Raw genomic sequence first — 17,817 nt, 5'->3', positions numbered from 1 at the left:
CCGTCGTGTTACGGGGTCTGGGTGCTCTCTGGATCGCTTCCATCTTGGACGCAGTAGGGCTGATCCCATCTGCTGCTACCCTCATCCCCAGGAATTCTACCTATTTCAGTCTCAGACCTACCCGGTCCAGTCTGCGTAGCACCTCCTCCAGGTTGTGGAGGTGTTCTTCAGTATCATAACCTGTAATGAGGATGTCGTCCTGAAAAACCACCATCCCTGGAATCGACTTGAGGAGGCTTTCCATATTTCGTTGGAAGATCGCGGCGGCTGAGCGAATCCCGAACGGACATCTGTTGTACTCAAACAACCCCTTGTGTGTCGTGATGGTGGTCAGCTTCTTCGACTCACTCGCCAGCTCCTGGGTCATGTAAGCTGAGGTCAGGTCCAATTTTGAAAAATGTTTGCCACTGGTTAGCGTCGCAAAGAGGTCCTCCGCTCTCGGTAGCGGGTACTGGTCTTGGAGTGACACCCGATTGATGGTGGCCTTGTAATCGCCACATATCCTGACCGACCCATCCGCCTTGAGCACCGGCACAATCAGGCTCGCCCAGTCACTGAATTCGACTGGCGAGATGATGCCTTCCCTCAGCAGGCGGTCCAATTCGCCTTCTATCTTTTCCCGCATCACATACGGCACCGCTCTGGCCTTGTGGTGTACTGGCCTGGCATCCGGGTTTATGTGAATCACTACCTTGGCCCCCATGAAAGTGCCAATGCCGGGTTGAAATAATGAGTCAAATTTGTCCAGGATCTGTGAGCATGATACTCGCTCCACAGAGGAAATTGCATTGACATCGCTCCATTTCCAGTTCATGACAGCAAGCCAACTCCTCCCCAGTAGTGCGGGACCGTCCCCTGGGACAATCCAGAGTGTCAGTCTGTTCTCCGAATCTTTGTGGGTCACGACTACCGTGGCGCTGCCTAGCACCGGAATGATCTGCTTTGTGTAAGTCCATAGCTGTGCATCAATCGGCGATAATTTTGGCCTCCTGGCCTTGGATGCCCACAACTTTTTGAACTGTTTGATACCCATCAGGAACTGGCTGGCACCCGTGTCTAACTCCATTGATACTGGGATGCCATTGAGGAGCACTTTCATCATTATCGGTGGCGTCCTGGTGTATGAACTGTATACGTGCTCCACACGAACTCGCTGAACTTCAGCTTCCAGCGATTTCCCCCAGTGTCCATTTCTGCAATTTTTGCAGGTATTTTGCTCATCTCTGCAAACTCCGGCTGAGTGTGTGCCTCCACGCCTCCAGCATGAGTTGCGGTTTGAAACAAAAGGTCCCTTGCCAGTCGATCGTCCCTGACTGCCCTTGTTATTGTCCTTGAGTGCACCATTAACAGGTGTTGATGGCCCCATTACTGTCCGCATTGTCCCTTGCAATGGCGTGAATCGCTGTTCAGCTTGCCATTGTCTCTGTCGAACTGCCCCTCTGGGTTCGACTACATGTTGGGGCATGCCCGACTGCCCTTGTCTGCCTGGAGAACTGTGTGCTGCTTTAACAATGTTGAATCTCTGTCCCAACCATTCCTTAACACAGTACCTCTCGTCTGTTCTGCTAGTGGCCATGCTCGCGTGGTTTAAATCCCAGTTTCTTGTCGCCATTGATACGTCCTTACTATACAGTATAAATGCACACGAGGCCCATGCTTGAGAGAAGGTCAGTCTGTGACCTGTCCTTTATTCCTTAGCACTCAAGTGATGAAGGTGGGTGGAGCTTCCCCTTTTATACCTGAAGGTCCAGGTTAGGAGTGTCTCCCACCTAGTGGTCAGTGTTCTCACAGTGTACAACTTAGGTCAGTTTATACATGGGTTACAATGCTGGTTGAATACATGACACTACGTAGCCATGTCTTCCGCTTCCACACACAGATTTCCTTTATGCTCTCTAATAGGCTCCACTCTTTCTTTAGTTATCCTCTTGGGGCTAGACTTTCCTGAGAGCTCCTCAATGCCCGATTGCCCGCTTAGAAAAACTGCTAATGTTTGGTAAGTAACGCTAGTGAAAATTTACACTTTTATCTTAAAACTAATTAAATCTAATCGCCCGGCGAGAAAATGGGCACTGCACCTTTATTCTCTGTGGTTTTCTCGGCGGTTAAGGGGAGAAACTAAGTAAAACGGGCGTTTTAAAAAAAATTTAGTCCGAGGCAGTGGTTGGGCCCAAGGAGGAGGGTAAAACTGTTAAAAAAAATTTCAGTAAAAAAAATAATAAAAACATAAAAAGCATTCCCAAGACGCTTTTACACCTAATCGGCATTTTAATTTAAAAAAAATAAAGAACCTTTAACTTACTTTTCTTTGCAGAGTGCTCACCTGCCGCCCTGTTTAAGCAGCTTTTACAGGGCGGTTCCCTCGGCGATCTGGACGGGCTTCCGTTGAGGTCAAACTTACGCCCTGGTGATTTTCTTGGCGTTGCACGTCGGCGGTTTGGTCCCGGCGGGCGTGTTCAGATTTGGGCGATGCCACTAAAAACACTAAGGGGGAAACTTTCGTCAGGTGGAAAAACAGCTGTATTGCTGAGAAAATCACCAAAACCCTGCTGAAAATGATCGGAAAGTCTAGCCTTTGCTCTTAATGTATTTATAAAACATAGTTGGGTTTTCCCTGATTTTACTTGCCAACATTTTTTCATGCTCGCTCTTTGCTTTCCTGATATCTGTTTTATTTGCACCCCTGCATTTCTTATACTCCTCTAGAGTTTCTGCAGTGTTGAGTTCCCGGTATCTGTCATAAGCTTCCCTTTTTTTCTTTATCTTATCTAGTATGTTCCTTGACATCCAGAGGGCTCTAGATTTATTAGCTCCACATTTTTTTTAAGGGAACATACTTGCTCTGTACCCTTGGGATCTCCTCCTTGAATGCCTCTCAGTGCTCTTACACTGATTTACCATCAAGTAGCCATCTCCAGTCCACTTTGTCCAAATCCTATCTCAGCTCAGCAAAATTGGCTTTACCCCAATTCCTGGTTCCCCCCCCCCCCCCTTGTCCTTTTCCATAACATTGAGGCACTTGTGGGAAAACATGCATGGAGGGAAATTGCTCACGAAGAAACTGGATTCTGAGCATGCAACATCCTGAAATGTGTGGAATTTTGGTGGAAATGTGAATGCTGTTTGATTATATTTAAGAAAGAAAAACTTGCATTAAAATGGCATCTTTCATGACCACCGGGCATCCCAAATGCTTTACAGCCAATGAAGTACTTTTTGAGGTGTACTCACTCTTGTACTGTAGGAAACGTGGCAGCCAATTTGCGCACAGCAATCTCCCACAAACAGCAATGTAATAGTGACCAGATAATCTGTATTTGTGATGTTGATTGAGGGATAAATATTGGTCATGACACTGGGGATAACCCCCCTGCTCTTCTTCGAAATAGTGCCATGGATCTTTTACATCCACCTGAGAGAAAAGACGGCACCTCCGCCAGTGCAGCATTCTCTCAGCACTGCACTGGAGTGTAACCTGGATTTTTGTGCTCAAGTCTCTGGAATGGGACCTGAACCCACAACCTTCTGACTCAACTGAGCCACAGCTGACACATAATATTTTAGCAAATTGTAAATGATTTTCTTTCATTAATTAACCTTTTTCCATAACATTCACATGTATGTCAGCATATAATATTCAAATTAATAATTTGTGCCCAGAAATTTGAGCATTTAAAAGGACAATTCTATGTACTTTTATCATTTGTGACTGCAAGTAAAGCTTTTGTTTGCTTTTAGTCCTTAAAAAATGGCTGACCTGATAACCATTGTGGACACCAACTGCCAGAATATGGTTGGTCATTGATGTGTGTTGGCATTCATGTTGAACGATTAGTAATTTGATTATTGCAAGTTTATAGTTGATAACAGGTAAATAAAATGGGCAGAACATAATCCAAGTGATAGTTTACAGCAGCAAATTATCACTCAGTACCAGTGTTCCAGAACTGACTGAAACGTTATCAACTGCATCCTTGAATATTGCCCTAGCAGCTGTGCTTTACGGGTGTTCGTTGGCAAAAGGTTTATAATTGTGAATTGTAACATTGCATCACCATCGCAGTCTGTTGCATTTCGATGGTAAAGATCTTCTATGTGTCGAAGTGTCCCTACTGATTGGCCAGTTTAAGTGCACTGCAGTCAAGCAGGCCGATAATTGATTTCTGTCTTTGCAACAGGAAGGTAACAAAGAAATAAAGACGACACTGCTGGTACACTTCTTTGGGAAAGGAGGAGAACACAAGCTTCAGTACAAAGACTTCTACAGGTAAGGAACTCATCCATCCAAGCTAATTTGCTGCTTTCTAGAAGAACACTGTGACCTTGAGTACAATGTTTCCTATGCCTTACACATACCTCAACCATGTGGCAAGTCTCATAACCCTTTGAACAAGTAGGCCCAATAAGATGTAGCATGGCAGCACTTTAATGTGTTTTGAAAGTTTTGTGAGTAAGAGATCCCTGCCTACCACAGAGATAGAAAACTTTAATTGAACTTAAACTCCCACATCTGACTGTTAAGAGCTGTAGATCCTGTTTTTACGGTCTAATGCAGATGATTTTTCAACATTGGTAGGTGTTTGAGTACAATGAGGGAGTTGTACATTGTCTTTATGGTTAAGGTATGTGCTTTTGATCCATCCATTAAAGTGCTTAAGAGTTTGTTACTTGCCAGTAAATCTGATTTTGCACATTTGTATAGAAGATAAAAGGGTCAGTGTGATTTTTACCGTGGTTCAGATATCACTTTTTACCCAAATTGTATTTGTTGGTAAATCAACCAAATCATCATTCTAGTTCTTCTTAATGGAAAAAATGTGATTTTATCTGGTCTTTCTTCAGAACACTTTACCACACACAGGAAATCATTGTTGGTCATTGATCAAAGTGCCTGCGTGTTTTGAAAGGAGATGACTGATGAGCCATACAGATATGTATAATTGCCAAAAGGAAAGCAATATTTTACAATGAGATTATTTTGTTTGATGGCCATGAGATACTATAGTTTTGAAATGAAGGAAGATTCTGCATGAAGACTGTGGGAGATTATTAGACACAAATTGTAAGGTCCACGTTTCTAAAATTATTTTCAGCTAAACCTGGAAGTATAAGCACGTCAGTGACCAGTGGTAACGCTTACATAATTAGTTGTTCACTGGTTTATTTTAGGGGCGTGAATGCTAAGCTGAACATTAAGAAGCTCCCCCAACAGCATTAATTATGTTTATTCCCACAATGCTTTATGACTCGATGCCCCTCAAGAATTGATCTGTTTGCTTTGTGATTTATTGGAAACTGAGATCATAGAAATTCATTTGAACAGGGATGTCTAATTCCTTTTGAATATGTCTGCTCTGACTTTGGCAAAAAGTATTTTTCACAATCTTTTTTTATCTGATAGTTAATTATCATCTAATGCGGTTATGCTATATATACAGTATATGAAAACTGGAATATGTCAGACAGGAAATACCAATTTAGAATGGTTGCAGTCTGAGTGTCACTGCCCACACGGGCACTCCCATGTGCTCCCAGGGACCGCTGGGAATTGGATAGATGACATGCTGACGTTGATTTTCTATCCATTTTCTGTGAGCGCTGTTTCTTGGCAAGAGCATCCAATTAGGGAGCCAGCCCTTGGATTTTCACCCAGACTAATGGTTAAAAAAAATCACCTCACAGAAGCATTACAATTAAATGAGTTGCAATCCTGCAATTCTGCAGGACTTGAGGCACAAACAGCCAAATAGTGGAAATGTTGATTTCTTACTAGGAATGAGCAAATTAAAGAGAAGTGATCTAAAGGGAGCTGACTTCAAATCTGGAAGGAATTATGTAAAATGCAGAAAACAAAAATGAGAAAACGGACGAATAGCAAAAAAAAACAAAGTAAAAGAATATAAGAAATAGGAGCAGGAGGAGGCCATTTGGCCCCTCGAGCCTGCTCCACCATTCAATAAGATCATGGCTGATCTGATCATGACCTCAGCTCCACTTCCCTGCCCACTCCCCATAACCCTTGACTCCCTTAACATTCAAAAATCTGTCTAGTTCCACCTGTAGTAAAGGAAAACAAACAGTTAACAACAATAAACTTAAAAGAACAATACACCAACAAAGTGAAGAAATAAATAAGTGTAATTCAGGAGGAATTAAGATTTGGGAAGAATTTAAAATGTTGCAGTTCAAAAGAATTGGCTAATTTGCAAAAGATCTGAATTTTTAGATTCCTAAATGGCAGCTTTTTCTGCTGTTTATTGGAGATTCTTGCTATTTATTACAAGAAAAGGTAACAAAGGGGAATGAAGTCAATCATGTGGGGCTGGATATTCCCACTGATGAATGAAAATTAAGCAACTTGCAGGTGTAAAATCATTAGCAGCGGTAATCTGATATTACACTCGCCAGTGGGTAAGCAAAAAATGCTGGAAATACTCTGCAGATCGGGCAGCACCTGTGGAGAGAGGAACAGAGTTAATATGCTCTTTGCTTTTGGAGTGGGAGTCATCAGTAGCACTTGCCAAAAAAGTTTGGCCTGTGTGAAAGAACTTCTTTTGTCTCAGTAATGCTGGTGTTGGAAACACAGTAGCTTACCACAGTAGCTGTCCCCTCTGTCATAGGACAACAGGGACAGACTTTTCACTTAGGAGTGCCACTCATCTCAGACTAAGGAAAATGAGGTGGCAACTTGTAATGACTGTGCAGTGAACATTTGAGTATTTCAAATTATGGTTTGTACTAATAAGTGGAGAATGCTAACTTGAGCAATATGGGTATTTCTATTGCAGCCTCACTGATGGTAATTATGTGGTGTTGCACAAAGGTGAAATTAATACCTCAGGTGTTACTTTTGAATTGTATAATCCCATATCGCCTAAAAAAAATCTGTACTTTTTTCTCACCAATTTTCTTTCTTTCTCTCTTTCCTCTCCTGAAGACCTTGACTCCATGCTGGGTATAATTTTCAAGTCAAGGTACCTCACCCAAGTAGCCATTATTCATAATGTTGTAATGTAATGTTATTCCTACATTACAACAGTGACTACACTTCAAAAGTACCTAATTGACTGTCAGGTGCTTTGAGATGTCCTGAGGTCATGAAAGACGCTATATGAATGCAAGTCTTTCTTTATGAGCTTTAACAGTGTGTGAGGACTATCAATTGTAAAAATGTCATAGCCAAGCTGAGTCCTTACTTGGCTCAGTGTCCAGACATGCATTTACTGGAGGCATTTCTGGATAATCAAGAAAGGGGACAATGGTTGTGTTTCTCCCCTCCCTAATTTGGAACATTAAAGTTAATTCTAGCACCCGTATTGTGCCTGGTGAGAATAGTTAGCTCAATACAGACTGTGGATTGAACCTGGGACCTTTCTGCTTAATGTGATTCAGCTATTAACTAGATAAACTTGCTGAGCGATTTGAGAAGCTACAATTCACTTTGCTGTTAAACTCCAATTTGGATTTTCCAAATTCCAACCTCCTTAACCTTGATCAGACTGAAATGACTCAAGATTGATAACAAAATAAAGTTCCAATATACACAGAGAGAATGACTTGGTGGGGGTGGGGGGGATAAAGTCAGTGTATGATGTTACACTGAGCCATGCCAACTAGAAAGTTCATAGTCTGTGTTGAGTTGGCTAAGCTTAGCTAAGGCATCAGTAAGGACACTGCTGTTTGACCTCAGTCTCCTTGGACTCGGAAGGGGGATAAATCAGTACTGGGTCCTGTTCCTGATTGTTGGCCCTGCTGGGAACTGCACATGTGAACATCTAGTGAGCACAAAGTTGGGCACGGCTTCTATCCCTAGTTGAATAGCCTGCTAGCCCTCATAGCAAAGTGAAATGAAGGTTATATTTTATTATCAAAATATTGGTTGCAAAGTTAGTTCTGCTAACCACGTGAAGCTGCTGTTTGTTCAGCAAAATGGGGAATGTAACTTGTACACCAACTTGTATTGATAATGACTTAATTTAAACCTTAACTTTAATTATGTATGGGATGCCCAGTGAAAAATATGATTGACAGAAACATAAAGCAGAAAGTGATGATCCTATGATCAGCCATGATCTTATTGAATGGTGGTGCAGGCTCGAAGGGCCGAATGGCCTACTCCTGCACCTATTTTCTATGTTTCTATGTGATGATGGGCCTAATGACTCGACTGCCACAGGCGTGAATGAGTTACAGACTAAACTCATGACATATTCCCATAAACCATTGCTCCCCATTGTGTATCATATTCCGAACACATGTTGAGTTAAAACCAGTATTTCCCATTAATAATTAAAAAATGTGTAAAGGAAAACAGCATGGACAGACGTGAGCACTGCAGCTGGCAGCAAATGGTACCTTTTTACAGGTACGTTGCATTGTGCTGGTGAGTTTAGAATTCTTTTGATTTCTGGTGGGTAGGAGGAAAACCTGCATTTATATAGCACCAAGTACCGTCTCCTGACATCCCAAAACGCTTCACAGCCAAGTAAGTACTTTTGAAGTTCAGTCTCTGTTGTAATGTAGACAAACGCAGCAGCCAATGGGCCCGAATTTGGTGAAACTCAAGTTCCACCCGTTTTTCAGCGGTCCCCAGACGGTGCATCTTTTTTGCCGCTGGGGTCGAGTGGTCGGGAGTTTCATCCCGCTTTTCTCGGCGGCAGCGGGAGCGGAGTGCAACAGGCGGTTGCCGACGGAGGAGGCCTTTCGACTCGGAAATCTTCGGCTCCCGAGTTGTGCGCACGCAGCTGTCGAGCTCTGTCCCCTGAGAGGCCAGAGACTGCCGGACTGAGATCACTGTTTGGGGGGGGGAGCGTGTGAGAGAGACTTGGGGGGGGGGGGGGAGGGGACAGGGGAGAGACTGGGGGGTGGGGATGAGAGAGACTGGGGAGGTGAGAGAGACTTGGGGGGGGGGGGGGGAGGGGACAGGGGAGAGACTGGGGGGTGGGGATGAGAGAGACTGGGGAGGTGAGAGAGACTTGGGAGGAGGGAGACTGGTGGGGTGGAGAGACTGGGGGGTAGAGACTGGGGGATGGGGGGGTAGAGAGATTGGGGAGGTGAGAGAGACTTGGGGGGGAGAGAGACTGGTGGGGTGAAGAGACTGGGGGGTGAGGGGGGGGGAGAGACTGGCGGGTGGGGGGGGGGTGAAAGAGACTGGGGAGGGAGAGACTGGGGGCTGGGATTGGGAGAGACTTGGGGGGTGGGGTGCGAGAGACGGAGAGGGGGGTGGGAGAGGCTAATAACATTTTTATTATAGTTCATTAATAAAGGACTTTATTAGACCATTTATATTATTGCCCAACACTAGAAAATACTATAATCCATTTAAAAATACATCAAACTGTGGAGAGCTATAAACATCTGTGTAATATCAAACAAACCTATCAGCTCTGTGTGCATACCGCCCACTTAAGATCCACTTAAACGCACCTTTTCCAGGACAGTATGCAGTTCTGGCGGTATGTCATGAAACTTGCACTTTTGGACGGTATGTGGGCAGGCGATATGCATACCGCCCAACGGTATGTCACTCATGAAACTTCCACCGGGCGGTATTTCGGCGGTATGTACCTGTTTTTTGACGAAACTTGTGTGTCAATGAATTTCGGGCCCAATATGTGCACAGCAAGATCCAACAAACAACAGTGAGACAAGATCGATTCATGAGTGGCTGGGGCAAGATCCCTTGTAGCTGTGCATTTGTGATTATGCCAGTGAAACAGTGGCCCACCAGAGATAAACCCATATGTGTATGGTGCATCAAAATACTCAGCTGGGTTTGGATGGATTAAAACTGATGCAGAAACAACTGGATCCTAAAAGAATCAAAAGTGAAATGCGGAAGTTATTGGCATCTGGCAAAAGTGGGATTGGATTGCAGTGTTGTGCAATTTTGTTACATCTATAAATCATGTTGCCTTTACCTTTTACAGTACAAATTTGTAATAAGTGAAATTCAGTGAATTACAGACTTTTTCAAGGGTTTTCTGCTCCCACAACAAGTATGTTTCTTATTTAGAGAACTTGTTTTAGTTTGTGTTTTCAATAATAATTTAACTGGAGGTAGTGTAATGGAGACTGACACACTAGTGTCTTTACAAGTAAAATTACAAGTTCACCATGTGCAGCCTAAATTTTAATACTATATTAGGGCTGAGGCGTACACAAACTAAGCAGGAGTTTCGTACCCAAATAAAATGAGAGCGGGTTAGAAATTAAACAGCTGTGAGTTAAGAAATAGTGATAGCACTTCATCTTTAGTCATTTTCTCCTGAAAGTTTATCCAAATATCATCATGCAAAATCCAACAACAGTTCTACCAGCGGTGAAAAATTACCTTAGAACTATGAAACATTAGCCCCAAAGTTTGTCTGAAGTGCCGCAGCAACCGATTTAAATCTTTCTTTTAGGATCCAGTTGTTCTGCATCAGTTTTAATCCATCCAAACCCAGCTGAGTATTTTGATGATTGATTCCAAAGCTCTCTTAAATACCCTGTTTACAAATCCTTCAAATGCTGCTTTGCAGAATGTGCTTACAAAGTATATTCTCAAATGCCTATTAATGCATTAGTTCTGGATAAAGCCCCCCTGTAATGCAACAGTGTTATGATTCTAATCCTAGGTTTATTCACTCAGAATCAATTCCATTTTAATGTATTAAAAAAATTCAAACAGCGGGTAAGCTACTGTTTTATTTTCACTGAGCCATGGCAAATTAAATTCTCTGTTTACATTTGTTTCTAACAGTTGAAAGAAGGAACTAAATGATTGCATTTTTAATGCTTCGTTTCAGGATTTTCATGTGATTTAATATAGACACAACAATACGATCTCCAGACTACTTTGCCTTTGTGAAAGAGCAAATGCAGGGTGAACCATTGTTGTTCTTCGTGAAACACTGCACTCTCAGCCAGGGGGCTATGTTTTAATGCTAGCTTCAACTGGCTTTACAGCTTGGCAGCCCTCACTGGGCAAGTTTAATCAGTTATCAGCTGAGCTGGTAAGTACAGTGCTGCTTGGCTGCATCTTGGTGAGGGGGAACGGGGAAACTAGCAGGAACCATCCCAGACTGTAAAACCACAACTCCTTTCAGCCAGTTATAACCGCTGTGATGTTCACCATGCTATCTATGGCATGGAGGAACCATTGCAGCAGTGGGGTCACCTCAAAGAGCAAAGCAGCAAGATTAGTCTTTCTGTAATAACTTGCATACTAGAATCACACTTCTTCCACCTCACCCCTAGTTAATGACCACACTCCACTAATTCTATAATTGTCCCTTTTTCTATATTTTTTTTAAGATTTGATTTTGAAAGAGGAGCTCTTAAACTAAGAAAATTGCAGTCTTGTGAAACAATTTATTGCAGTTTTCAAGCAACATTATGTCATACAAAACAATGAGCAATAATGATTCAGTTTTCTTTTGGATATTTAGCAGATCCAAAAATCACAATTTGTGTCCTATTTACCAACAGTGTCAAAATAAATAGTGGTTTATGCACAAGACCAAAATAAATATTGGACCAAAGGGCCTTGGACGTTTTCCTACATTAACGGCTCTATATAAATGCAAGTTGTTGTTGTTATGTACACTTAAACAGGACCACAATAAATACTGTTTTATGCATACTTAAACAGGGCTGTTGCTGGTTTTTATTGATCAAAGTTCCTCAGTGAGTGCCATTGAAAGTCTTCTGGCGCCCTCTGCTGGAGCTGTAAAATTACCATATAATGGAAGCCTGTGATACATATTTTGCTTGGAACAGTTCAACAAGTGAAATATTTATTGTATTTTTCTTGCGGTTTTTTTCAGTATCTAGTGCTATTTTGTACATAAACTGTGTTCAAAATAATGGTTTGAAGATGGAGTCCAGTTTCATTTATTCAATACTTTCAAATCCCAGTGCATTTTCGAGACAATCAATTGTGGTTATTGTCTTTCCTTCTGTGGTCACTTCTTGCTTATTGACATTTTCGTTAAGTCTGCGTGAGTATCTGAAGCAGTCTCAGGTGGGCAAACCTTATAACAGACCGAAGCACCTTGGGACATTTTTCTGTTAAAAGCACTATACAATTGCAAATTGTTGTTGAGTTTGAAAGTTCATCGTATCAGCTCTAGGTTTTGTATAGCATAAATATGCTTTTCCGATACAAATATTTTCTTAATTTTGTAACATTATAGTATTATCTCCCCCCAAACGCACCAGCATCAACAGACCTCTCTTGGACTAAATTGACACAAATGGAAATCCACTACTTCCATGTGGCAGCCTCTGCTGTTCATCTTCCTTCCTGCTACTGCTCCAATTTAGGCCTGTTAGAGGTTAGGGAGCCACGATCCATTGCTAAAGATGGGAAACCACATCTACACATTTAGTTATCACGCATCATCATAGGCAGCCCCTCGAAATCGAGGAAGACTTGCTTCCACTCTAAAAGTGAGTTCTCAGGTGACTGTGCAGTCCAATACGGGAATTACAGTCTCTGTCACAGGTGGGACAGACAGTCGTTGAAGGAAGGGATGGGTGCGGAATCTGGTTTGCCACATGCTCCTTCTGCTGCCTGCGCTTGATTTCGGCGACGAGACTCAGAGTGCTCTTCCTCCACTTAGGGCGGTCTTGGGCCAGGGATTCCCAGGTGTCAATGGGGATGTTGCATTTTATCAAGGAGGCTTTGAGAAACGTTTCCTCTGCCCACCTGGGGCACATTTGCCTTGTAGGAGTTCCGAGTAGAACTAGTTCAACTCGAATCAGTTCTGTTTTATATTCCACTGCTCTGGAATTTACCCCGTTAACATTGCAGGGCAAACTGCAGAGTATTTGCACAACACAAAGTAACTGCACATGTACAAGTTTGGACATGGGTGCTTGTTTAAAAGTCCCAATCACGACTAATTTTCTGGCTGTCAATATTCCCTGACCTTGACCCAGAAGAAGGTTTGTACAAACCAGCAATACAAAAAAAGCTGCATTGTTGCCTTGTATGGGTGCACTTAACATTCTTCCAGCGGTTTATAAAAATAGCAATTGATGGTTGCCAGTTATGTTTGACAGCATTGACAACGATGAGGGAGGAACCACCCTCTAAGCAGCCCTCCATGATGCTGGAGGTACTAGCATCACTTTATTTATGACCATGCTGCTGCCAAAGTTGAGGCTACCATTGACATCGGCTCTGTAGTATAAAGAAATGAAAAGCACTGAATGAGGGCAGACTCTAGGATATACCCAGCGGAGTTTTTCCACAAACCACATTTAATCTGCCTTAACACGGACTTCGCCCAATTTATTAACTCGCCTGAGAAAGTTATGGAAAATTGTTCCCTCACCTCAAGCAAATCCTCGGACAGCTACCTAATCTTACAACTTCCATTATTCAAACCTGCCCTGTTATTTACCACAGATAACATTTCATATCCCATTAGCACAGAGCATTTGATCTTCTTTGTCTTTATTTATCCCTCCAACTTCAATTCCCTTCCTATCCAAGGCCCAAAAATCCATGGCCATTCTGGAATATTCCCACCATAACTTCAGCAGGAGTCTGCCATAACAGCTGGAAACTAGGCTGGGTCCAGTGCCGTGGCCAGGACTCTTTCCGGGCAGACTCTGACACCTCTCCTCCATCCAGGCCAATTTCACCACACTTTACAGCATCTTTACTCTGCCGGGTACCACTTGTGGTATGGTCACCTGCTGTTGGCATGTATATGTGGGAACCTCCCCCGACCCCTGGATGTCCACCAGAGAAGGCAGCAGAGGTCCAATTATTGGCACAGCCATTTTTTTTAATGGATGTAAACCAAAAAAAGTCTGCAAAAGGACATAGACAGGCTAAGTGAGTGGGCAAAAATTTGGCAGATGGAGTATAATGTTGGAAAGTGTGAGGTCATGCACTTTGGCAGAAAAAAAATCAAAGAGCAAGTTATTATTTAAATGGAGAAAGATTGCAAAGTGCCTCAGTACAGCGGGACCTGGGGGTACTTGTTACTAAAACACAAAAGGATAGTATGCAGGTACAGCAAGTGATCAGGAAGGCCAATGGTATCTTGGCCTTTATTGCAAAGGGGATGGAGTACAAAAGCAGGGAAGTCTTACCACAGCTATATAAGGTATTGGTGAGGCCACACCTGGAATACTGCGTGCAGTTTTGGTTTCCATATTTAGGAAAGGATATACTTGCTTTGGAGGCAGTTCAGAGAAGGTTCACTAGATTGATTCCTCACATTTATCCACATTATATTGCATCTGCCATGCATTTGCCCACTCACCTAACCTGTCCAAGTCACCTGCAGCCTCTTAGCATCCTCCTCATAGCTCTCACTGCCACTCAGCTTAGTGTCATCTGCAAGCTTGGAGATATTACATTCAATTCCTTCATCTAAATCATTAATGTATATTGTAAATAGCTGGGGTCCCAGCACTGAACCCTGCGGCACCCCACTAGCCACTGCCTGCCATTCTGAAAAGGACCCATTTATTCTGACTCTCTGTTTCCTGTCTGCCAACCAGTTCTCTATCCACGTCAATACATTACCCCCAATACCATGTGCTTTAATTTTGCACCCTAATCTATTGTGTGGAACCTTGTCAAAAGCCTTTTGAAAGTCCAAATACATCACATCCACTGGTTCTTCCTTGTCCACTCTACTAGTTACATCCTCACAAAATTCCAGAAGATTTGTCAAGCATGATTTCCCTTTCATAAATCCATGCTGACTTGGACCGATCCTGTCACTGCTTTCCAAATGCTCTGCTATTTCATCTTTAATAATTGATTCCAACATTTTCCCCACCACCGATGTCAGGCTAACCGGTCTATAATTCCCTGTTTTCTCCCTCACTCCCTCCTTTTTAAAAAAGTCGTGTTACATTAGCTACCCTCCAGTCCATAGGAACTGATCCAGAGTCAATAGAATGTTGGAAAATGATCACCAGTGCATCTACTATTTCTGGGGCCACTTCCTTAAGTACTCTGGGATGCAGCCTATGAGGCCCTGGGGATTAATTGGCCTTCAATCCCATCAATTTCCCGAACACAGTTTCCTGAATAATGAGGATTCCCTTCAGTTCCTCCTTCTCGCTAGACCCCCTGGACCCCTAGTATTTCCAGAAGGTTATTTGTGTCTTCCTTAGTGAAGACAGAACCAAAGTATTTGTTCAATTGGTCTGACATTTCTTTGTTCCCCATTATAAATTCACCTGATTCTGACTGCAAGGGACCTACATTTGTCTTCACTAACCTTTTTCTCTTCACATATCTATAGAAGCTTTTGAAGTCACTTTTTATGTTCCCTGCAAGCTTCCTCTCGTACTCTATTTTCCCCCTCCTAATTAAACCTTTTGTCCTCCTCTGCTGAATTCTAAATTTCTCCCAGTCCTCAGGTTTGCTGCTTTTTCTGGCCAATTTATATGCCTCTTCCTTGGATTTAACACTATTTTTAATTTTCCTTGTTAGCCACGGTTGAGCCACCTTCCTCGTTTTATTTTTAAGCCAGACAGGGATGTACAATTGTTGAAGTTCAACCATGTGATCTATAAATGTCTGCCATAGCCTATCCACCGTCAACCCTTTAAGTATCATTTGCCGGTCTATCCTAGCCAATTCACATCTCATACTATCGAAGTTACCTTTCCTTAAGTTCAGGACCCTAGTCTCTGAATTAACTGTGTCACTCTCCATCTTAATAAAGAATTCTACCATATTATGGTCACTCTTCCCCAAGGGGCCTTACACAACAAGATTGCTAATTAGTCCTCTCTCATTACACAACACCCAGTCTATGATGGCCAGCTCCCTAGTTGGTTCCTTGACATATTGGTCTAGAAAATCATTCCTAATACACTCCAGGAAATCCTCCTCCACCGTATTGTTACCAGTTTGGTTAGCCCATTCTATATGTAAATTAAAGTCGCCCATGATAACTGCTGTACCTTTATTGCACGCATCCCTAATTTCTTGTTTGATGCTGTCCCCATCCTCATTCCTACTGTTTGGTGGTCTGTACACAACTCCCACTAGCATTTTCTGCCCTTTGGTATTCCGCAGCTCTACCCATACAGATTCCACATCGTCCAAGCTAATGTCCTTTCTTACTATTGTGTTAATTTCCTCTTTAACCAGAAATGCTACCCCACCTTCTTTTCTTTTCTGTCTATCTTTCCTGAATGCTGAATACCCTTGGATGTTGAGTTCCCAGCCTTGATCACCCTGGAGCCATGTCTCCGTAATCTCAATTATATCATATTCGTTAATAGTTGCCTGCGCAGTTATTTCGTCCACCTTATTCCGAATACTCCTTTCATTGAGACACAGAGCCTTCAGGCTTGTCTATTTAACACTCTTTTTAACACTCTTTGTCACTTTAGAATTATGCTGCAATGTGGCCCTTTTTGATTTTTGCCTTGGATTTCTCTGCCCTCCACTTTTACTTTTCTCCTTTCTATCTTTTGCTTCTGCCTCCATTTTACTTCCCTCTGTCTCCCTGCATAGGCTCCCATCCCCCTGCCATATTAGTTTAACCCTCCCCAACAGCACTAGCAAACACTCCCCCTAGGATGTTGGTTCTGGTCCTGCCCAGGGGCAGACTGTCATTTTGTACTGGTCCCACCTCCCCCAGAACCGGTTCCAATGTCCCAGGAATTTGAATCTCTCTCTTGCACCATTCCTCAAGCCACGTATTCATCTTAACTATCCTGCTATTTCTACTCTGACTAGCACGTGGCACTGGTAGCAATCCTGAGATTACTACCTTTGAAGTCCTACTTTTTAATTTAACTCCTAGCTCCCTAAATTCAGCTTGTAGGACCTCATCCCGTTTTTTTACCTATGTCGTTGGTACCTATATGCACCACAACAACTGGCTGTTCACCCTCCCCCTCCAGAATGCCCTGCAGCCGCTCGGAGACATTCTTGACCCTTGCACCAGGGAGGCAATATACCATCCTGGAGTCTCGGTTGCGACCTCAGAAACGTCTATCTATTCCTCTGACAATAGAATCCCCAACCACTATAGCTCTCTCACTCTTTTTCCTTCCCTCCTGTGCATCAGAGCCACTCACGGTGCCATGAACTTAGTTGCTGCTGCCTTCCCCTGATGAGCCATCTCCCCCAGCAGTACCCAAAACGGTGTATCTCTTTTGGAAGGAGATGACCGCAGGGGACTCCTGCACCGCCTTCGTATTCCCTACCTGCCTCTGTAACCTTTACCTGCGGTGTGACCAACTCACTAAACGTGCTATTCACGACATCCTCATGCTTCAGAGTGAATCCATGCGCAGCTCCAGTGCTGAAATGTGGTCTGTCAGGAGCTGCAGCTGGATACACTTCCTGCACACATAGTCGTCAGGGGCACTGGAAGTGTCCCCGATTTTCCACAGAGCACAGGAGGAGCATGACATGGGTCTGGGCTCTCCTGCCATGACTTAACCCTTAAATTAATTTAATTTGGCAACAATGCCAGGAGTAGGAGTGGGAGGATCGAGAGGCCCATAAAAGGGGCCTGAGAGTCGGAGGAGCCACAGGAGCAGGAGCGGGAAGATCGAGAGGCCCATAAAAGGGGCCCGAGAGTCGGACGAGCCACAGGAGCAGGAGCGGGAAGATCGAGAGGCCCATAAAAGTGGCCTGAGAGTCGGAGGGGCCACAGGAGCAGGAGCGGGAGGGTCGAGAAGCCCATATAAGGCTCCCGAGAGTCGGAGGAGCCAGCTGGTGCAGGGACAAAACATTTTAAAAAAATCAAAATCGAAGTGTGACGTCACAGCCAAGCGGGTAAGTGATTGGCTGGTGGATTGGTGAGTATTTTTCTTTTTCCTTATCAGTCG

At 43.4% G+C, this 17,817-nt stretch overlaps 1 protein-coding gene across 1 annotated transcript in view; it reads left to right on the top strand.

Annotated features, from left to right (window-relative positions):
• micu2 (mitochondrial calcium uptake 2) overlaps positions 1–17,817 on the top strand; it is a 605,104-nt gene that overhangs the window by 544,664 nt on the left and 42,623 nt on the right. The window contains exon 9 of the mRNA XM_070892202.1: positions 4,179–4,267. Within this exon, the coding sequence (XP_070748303.1) occupies positions 4,179–4,267 (89 nt within the window). The remainder of the gene's footprint in view (positions 1–4,178; positions 4,268–17,817) is intronic.

This window comes from Pristiophorus japonicus, chromosome 10, assembly GCF_044704955.1.
Source record: "Pristiophorus japonicus isolate sPriJap1 chromosome 10, sPriJap1.hap1, whole genome shotgun sequence".
NCBI classification, from domain to species: Eukaryota; Metazoa; Chordata; class Chondrichthyes; family Pristiophoridae; genus Pristiophorus; species Pristiophorus japonicus.
The sequence above is the reverse complement of the archived record's forward strand: the minus strand, read 5'-3'. Positions and strand labels throughout refer to the sequence as shown.